We start from the raw sequence: 7,896 nt of genomic DNA, 5'->3' as shown, positions 1-7,896 counted from the left end.
AATACATTGAAAGTAAATTGAACATTGATTGATAAAAACTGAACATTACAATTGACGAAAGCAGAAAATTACAATTGCTGGTGTAGGGGGCGGACACCAGTGAGCTTGAAAGATTTTTGAATGACTAATACCTCCTATAATTGCATTCGGAACAAAAATCTAAGTGACAGGAGTAGATGTTTAAAAGACGAGGAATCATACTAAACGTTTACTAATATCAGAACTATTTTACAACTGAAATAACTATTTCAATGAAAAGAAAATTACAACTCAAACTTGAAGTAATATTTACAATGTGCGGTCGAAGTTGGGCAAACTGCAATTATGATAATGTCAAGGGGTTAAGTAAAACTGTAATCCTTGACACAATGCCTAGTTATCATTTAGTAAAATTATAATGTATAACTAGCATTACTAAAAAAATTATTTATTAATTGACAACCGCAAAATTATGAGGAGTCCAAAACAAAACTCCACCGAACACATACAGAAACCCAATAAGCGGCCTATAGCGTACCGCTTCTTTGTCCGAAAAATTACTCAAAACGAATTTATCATTCTTCGTATTTTCTTCAAAATAATATCCAGAAATTCATGAGAAAATCAACTGGATTTCCAAATTGAAGGAAAAAAGTCAAAAATTTTCTTCAGAATGCGTTCATTTAATTCCGCGTCAAAAGCGCTTACGTGCTTGTTTTCGTGTCGGGATTTATTCCGACGACGGATAATAAAGTTTACTGAATACAATCAGATTAGGTGCTTGAGTACAATTGGTGGGTCAAGTGCATTTTCTTCAGCCAATAAATCAGCAGGCGCTGGTTACTGGAATTTTAGTTTATGGGATTCGGGAATTTTATCGAATAATCATAATGTTATTGTCCAGAAAAGGGGATTTTTGGGGTGTGGTGATGGCGAAGAGGGGAATATGTTAGCTAAAGTTTATGAAGAGAGACGTGTCATGGGGTATGCTTCTTTCAATTATGACTTCCCATTTTCGTTTTTATTGTTCTTTAACCAAAGTGTGTTGTGCCCAATTTTGTTTATATACCGTATGTATATGCCTATATTTCTCTCTCTGGAAGTTATGAAATAATATATATAATTGAACATGAGTCTTTGGATAGCTTAAATGAATGGTGAAGCAATTGAGTTTTCTTGTAAATTTCATTTTGTGCGTGATGAAATACATTTCGTTGTGGATGACCTGTTGTCATTTGTTTGCACAGATTTTGAACCTTAACGAGTATATTTTCTTTCAGCAATTGATACATGTTTATAATAGATATACAATGTTTTAAGGGATAAATTCTACATTGAATAAAGATGTAAACATAGATAAACATATAAAGGATTGATTGCTTCTCTTAGTAAAGGTTGACCTTTTGGAAGGAACCAAAGTCTTCATATGGCATAGCCTATAAAGTTCAAACAAGCAATTTGATTCGATTAAGACTCAAATGTGCACCCGAATTTTAAGATTGATCGGCTCAAACGAGCCACATCTTGAGGGTGCATGTTAAGGGATCCCACATTGAATAAAGATATAAACATAGACCAATATATAAGCACTTGGATTACTCTTCTCGATAAGGTTGACATTTTAAGATGGAACCTCATTCTTAATACAATATTGAGTCTTGGAAAAATAAGTTATGATGTCCTGGACTTCTAGATTATCCTCTATTCCTATTTGGGGAGACATTTGTGATATATTGGAAGCAAGGTCTTAAAATGCAATGGTATTAGTAGAGTGTACCCTAGAGAGGGCTGAATTTTTTTCTCCCCGCATTTACTATGAGGGTGATGGTGCAAATTGTAGGAAAGGAAGTGCGATTTTTCCTGCCCGTCTTCATCTTCGCCTTAATTAACTAAAAACAAACAAACATGCTCACACTTCCATACAATTATTTTATCTGATTATTTTCATGTTACTTAATTGTTTAGCAATTTGCCGGATGATAAAGTTGTCAAACATACACAAAAATTTATATGATAAATTTATTGTCAAGCTTGATCAACTTCTATGAACCTCCAATGCCATTTTCCTATCATGTGTTTTATGTTTTTCACTATTTTTCAAATCTTTAAATGTAACTTCTTAAGTTTTTTGATCATCTGCTAGATGAACTGACTATCTTTTGATTGTTAGATACTCCCCAGAGCAACTATTTGCTGTGGTTGCTGCTGTAGACTTATATGAGGATTTCCTTCCTTGGTGTCAGCGATCGGAGATAATTCGACGCAATCCCGATGGATCATTTGATGCAGAGCTAGAAATTGGTTTTAAATTTCTTATAGAGAGTTATGTGTCCCATGTTGAGTTAAAGAAACCAAAATATATAAAGGTAAAAAAACACTTTCACTATAAATGGCTTTTCTTCCTTTATATTTTAGTATTTTTATATCTTGTTCACTTAATTGTTGTCAAGCCATGTTTGCTTTTTATCCTTAACTGATTTATTTTCTTTTATTACTGCTCTTAAAATGTTGAGATCAATGGAATATGATTGATATCTTTTGCCTATTTGCATGACTTCTCTGTTGAGTTCTCGGTTTGAGTTCCCTTTTATTTTTCTACTTCTCTTTTGATGGCGTAGGGGACGTGGGGAGGGTGAGGGGACAAATTTAGAAAATTGGAATGATCTATCCTTGATGTTGGGTGAGAGTTCACATATCCCTTGAAGGAGAAAATTTGGATTCGCAGCCAAATTGATGTACTTGGTAATCATGGATTTATATAGTGTTGGAATCTGTTCATATGGTTACAATTGGTGTTATAATTATTCTTTCTTGATTTCATTCAATTTATTTATTGGTCAGGATGAATAATAAGAATTAGAATGCATAGATGAATTAGATGTATTTACGATAAAAGCTTGGCTTTCTTTTGGGGTTCGTATACATACTAGGAATACTGCTATGATTCGTAAACTCGAGATAATGACTCATTTATGGATTTTATCTCTCTCTCTCTCTCTCTCTCTCTTTGTGTATGAGTGTGGTGCACAGGCTACATTTTGGTGAACCTATGTTCAATGTCTTTCCTACTTCCCTTCAAAATTCTAGACTTCTTACATGGATTGTGAATAAGATGTGGAGTTATTATCGGGTATTTCAGTTCTCCCTCAATTTATTTGCTTGGCAATATAAGACATTAGTATTACAGGATCATCGATATACATGTTAGTAGTTGATCATAATTTGAGAATCTGTGAATGTTATTAATTTGAAAGCTTAATAGTGGTATGTCAAAGTTGTGGCTTGTGGGTTTCACTCAGCAGGAGATATTAGTTCTGAGATTATTTCACATTCTGTTGGTTGGGATATTTGATGTTTTGAAGTTGAAATGCAGCAAAGGAGGAGATGTCAATTAAATGAGGAAAGGTTTCCAATTGGTTCTGTTTCTTTAGTGTTCAATGGCAGATTAATAACTTCTGTTTGTTGTGAGAAGGTTGTTAGAACATTTTTGGATTTCATATATGGTTCACCAATTTTCTCCACTGCCGATTGTGGATCTTGGAAAAGAAAGAGTAAAGAGGGTTCTCTGGACATCTTCTTGATTATGGGAAGCCAAAATTCTGGGACAAATTTTCTTCAACCAACGAGTATGATGCAGGGAAGAGTTACTGTTCACGTGTTACCTGTTGAGAGATCTATATCTCACTGTCTTTTCTGATTAATTTTGTTTTTTAGTGCATTGTAATATTTTATATCTTGGGAACAGTAATAGTAAAAATCGATTGCATAGATGTCCTGCCCTGAGCCGCTAATCTTATTTTCCAACAAATGTAAAATTATTGGTTTTGGCCTTGGCCCTTGATGATAGGTGAATATGTCTTTGGCTCCTAAGTTATTTTCAGAACTTCGTTATGTTTTTTCCCCTAGTTTTCCCTTTGAACAAACCTTTGTTTTGATGTGAAGTGTGAAGTGAAGGCTGCATGGGGTTATAATCCTCCGACTCTCATCTGCTTGACTAGGTTGCATCTGATGCCATAGAAGTGCTGCCTCTGAATCTTATGTGAAATACTAACTTAAATTAGATACACAAAAAAAAAAAAAAAAAAAAAAAAAAAATTGAATAAGGGAAACATGTTTTCTAGATTGATCAGCTCAAGTACACATAATTGCTCAATTAGTCTGCTAAGCTTCCAGTTTTATCATCCAATGAATTCTTGTTTTCATGCGAAGAGCTGTTTATACAATTAACTAACTTCAAATTTTGTTAATCTGTTTTTTCCCTTTCTTGCAGACAACTTCCACCCAAAGCAGTCTTTTTGATCATTTAATTAACATCTGGGAATTTAATGAGGGGCCTGTTCCAGGAACCTGCAACCTTCATTTCTTGGTGGACTTTAAGTTTCAGTCACCATTTTATCGGCAGGTAAGCACCAACATTGTGTTTTTTTTTTTTTTTTTGTTGTAATGCATAGAAGAGTATAATCACAGCAGTACTTTCTTCAAGCGGAAAAACAATGGGTTAGATGTATTTTTGTCTGGTAATTGTTACAGCATTTGATGCCTGGTATCACTGAAAGAAGTCTAGTTTCCTCTTCACAATATTTAGACTCGTGTTAAAAGTATTCTACAATGTGATGATATTCTAATTGGAAATAAAGAAAAATCTTCCTTAATCATTATAGTAGGAATACAGATGAGTTATCAAAATTCTTGCCAAGGCAACATCAGAATGATGGAAAATTTAGGATCTCTCTTGTGCCGTTGGTTGGTGATTCTATCATTGCCCCTTGTTATATGGGGATCGTTCATTCCCTGCCATAATCACCTATATAAAGCTGCATGCAGTTGGGCTTTAGGTCAAACCACATTTTAGCCTACACCAGTTTTATTTCTATCCTCAACGATTAATTTTTTTTCTTTAGACTCTATTAATTTATGGTTTTTCTTAACAGTTTTTAGGCTTTATTGTCTATGCATCTATTTCTTGGAATTTGGCACTTTCATAACATGAATGTCCATCATGTGTTCTAATTGAATGTTAGCCCAAATCAAATCAGATTCAATGCACAAACATTTTTAAGCACATCAGCCTAAACTCACCCTGTCCCATTCTTCTTGTTATGTGTGGTATTGCTATTCTTGTGCAACATGGATAAAATTGTGGATGAGAGAAAGATACTTAGTAGCTATTTTGTGATGAATTATATGTTTACATTATGTCTCTTGAGTAATATACTGCAATACATGTCTTATGCTCAATAAATATGAGCTCAACACAAATTATTTTTCATTATAGAAGTCTTACTTTCAACTAATTTTTAACTCAACTACATTAACCAATATTCTTTTGTTTGTTTGATTTGGAATTACTCTACTGGAAACTTTGATTTCTGTAACATTTGAATTTCACCTTAACCTATATAGGAACTATTTTATTCTTTTCCATTCACCATATGTTCTAAACTGAAAATTAATACCTGGAAAAAGGGACAAGCTTTGCTTGTTAACTAGAACCGACTACGCCGGTAAAAATCATCATACTTTGTGGCTACATCTTAAATTAACTCAGCTCATAAAAATTTATGGTGACAGTTGTCCAGACTTTATATATAACCTTTCCTAGTTCGCTATTGGGGTTTGTCCCTAATTGCGAATATTTTCATATTACATGTGTTGCCCTGACGTTAAGATATTATTTTGCTTCAGATCTACATGGAAATGTGTCCCCGGAATTGAGTTTTATTTATAATGGGTTCATTTGAACATGAGTGCCTAGTACATATGATCTGAGTTGTAGAATAAAAACATATATATTTTTAGCCTATTTCCTTCTACAGCTAAGCATGTAATGGGTTTTTGGCCGACAGATGGCAAATATGTTCTTCAAGGAAGTGGCCTCTCGATTAGTTGGGTCATTCCATGACCGATGTCAATTGATATATGGACCTGGGCTCCCAGTTCTTGAAAACACTTATGAACAAAGATCGTGAAAAGTTACACCGTCTATTCCTTTATGTTGCTATCTTCAAATCCAATGCCAGATGAGTTCATGATTTTTAAGTAAGCTCAAATTTTTCTGAACCAGATTCAACCCCTCACTTTATTCTGTGATGTTTTATTTACGCCACTGATCTCTGTATGTGGCTTCTGCATGTTGAATTTGAAGGCTGAAAGGTGCCTAACTCGACTACTTCCACCCTATAGGCAGAAAAATACAAATTTTCCAGTTTCATGTTTCTTTAGATATGATTGTACTTGAATACAGATCCACTGAGTGGATTAATGTTGCAGCTTTAATATTGTATCTCTTCCTCTAGAGCTAGATGCTACTCAGGGTGGCTCCAAATATACGACTATTGTGATTTTCCCTGATTCTTGGTCATGGCATTTTGTATTGAGCTCTCTGTAACTAATGCTAAATTCACTTCAATGCTGAGATGGTGTTATTGCTAAATGGTTAATAGATGGACTTCACTAGTAGGGCTGGACATGGTCCGGTTCGGTTCGGTTCTAACGAGAATCGAATCGACCCGGAATTTTCGGGTATTTAGTAAGTGGAATCGTAGGGTCCAAATTTAATTATGGAACCGTTCGGATTCGGTTCCATTCGGTTCGGTTCGGTCCGATTCGATTCCGTAGTATAATTAAATTTTTTAATATATACAAAGTTACGTTAATTTAATTAATGATATATTTAATATTAATTTTTACAAAATAACGTAGTTCAATCTTATGTATTTCACGTCTCTCTTTGCTGAATTCTTCATAAATTTGATTATTAAAATCATAGAAAGAGAAAGATAGCGAACTCAAAATAATTAAGATAGATGTTGTAGAGCTATAATTCGATTTTCTCCGATAGAAACGACATTACAGTAGAATAACAGATTTGGATAAAATTGAGGTCAATTTGATTAAGTCGATTTTGAACTGAATATTAGAAATAGAATAATCATATTTTGTGGTTTGAACTAAATTAACTAGTTAACAAATTTAATTAGAAAAAATAAAATAATTTTACTTATTTAAAATAAATTAATTAAAAAAATTAGGGAGATTCGGTTCTTATTCGGTTATTCGGGTCTTGGCCTAGAACTGAGAATCGAACCATACCCGTCGGTTCTTGATTCAATTACCCGTTCGGGTATTTAACTTGAGAAGAACCGTCGAGTTCGGTTCTGTTCGGTTCGAGTTCGGTTCGGGAGTTTTGTCTAGCCCTATTCACTAGGGAAGAAAGTTTTGTTTGTTGGAAGTTCGAATCATCGTGCTTTTTGTGTGGGCGCTATGGATTCAGAATTATATTCAGTTAAGGAATTGTTTACCCATAAAATGATTGTCCCTTTCAAATCAGTAGATTTAATTCCAAAAGCGGGATTTAGGAAATAGAGAATATTACTTTTGACTTCACAGAAATTAAGAGGGAAAGATAAGAAATTTATTATTATTTATTCAGTGGATACGACAGAGGATATGCAGAAAAAATCGATCCACATAACAGTCCAAGATTGATAAAGGGCCATCTTGAATTTCCATTAGGTTTGGTATCGATTTTTCTAGATGTGAAAAATTAGAGCATGCTCAATATACTCAATTTTTAAAGAACATATTTTATCATTTGAAAAGTATATATAAATTTAGAGGGTTAAAATTTTGAGGTACTTTAACATGCTCTTTATATTTAACACTTAATTTTATTACTTTCAAAAAAAATTTATTTTTTATTTTTTTAGAGCATCACAAAAAAATTCTTTAAATACAAATTTTTTTTTTAGAGAGTCAATGCTTAAAAATGAGTTGCAAGAAACTCTCTATTTTAATTTTTTAATATAGAGAGTATGTTTAACTCTCGATTTTCCAAATTTAGAGAGCCAAACTTACTTTTTATTCTTCATGTACAATGATTGCATTTAATACATTACAAATTTCAATACTCTACAA

At 33.3% G+C, this 7,896-nt stretch overlaps 1 protein-coding gene across 3 annotated transcripts; it reads left to right on the top strand.

Annotated features, from left to right (window-relative positions):
* Positions 1–467: 467 nt before the first annotated feature.
* Positions 468–6,412, top strand: LOC111397274 (coenzyme Q-binding protein COQ10 homolog, mitochondrial-like). 3 transcript variants are annotated; one of them, XR_002703210.1, is made up of 5 exons: positions 476–963; positions 2,150–2,345; positions 4,250–4,381; positions 5,826–6,018; positions 6,125–6,412. XR_002703210.1 is itself a non-coding variant. In XM_023024110.1 (4 exons), exons 1-4 carry the CDS (start codon positions 653–655, stop codon positions 5,946–5,948), a joined length of 762 nt encoding a protein of 253 aa, XP_022879878.1. In that variant the 5' UTR covers positions 476–652; the 3' UTR covers positions 5,949–6,412. The 3 variants fall into 3 exon arrangements, 2 of the variants coding, with proteins under 2 accessions (XP_022879877.1, XP_022879878.1); XM_023024110.1 differs by having other exon boundaries at positions 5,826–6,412; XM_023024109.1 differs by lacking the exons at positions 4,250–4,381; positions 5,826–6,018; positions 6,125–6,412 and adding an exon at positions 3,353–3,881 and having other exon boundaries at positions 468–963.
* The last annotated feature ends 1,484 nt before the right edge of the window (positions 6,413–7,896 follow it).

The sequence above is a fragment of the Olea europaea genome, chromosome 7 (assembly GCF_002742605.1).
Source record: "Olea europaea var. sylvestris chromosome 7, O_europaea_v1, whole genome shotgun sequence".
Taxonomy (NCBI): Eukaryota; Viridiplantae; Streptophyta; class Magnoliopsida; order Lamiales; family Oleaceae; genus Olea; species Olea europaea.
This window is presented reverse-complemented; position numbering and strand designations above follow the sequence as displayed.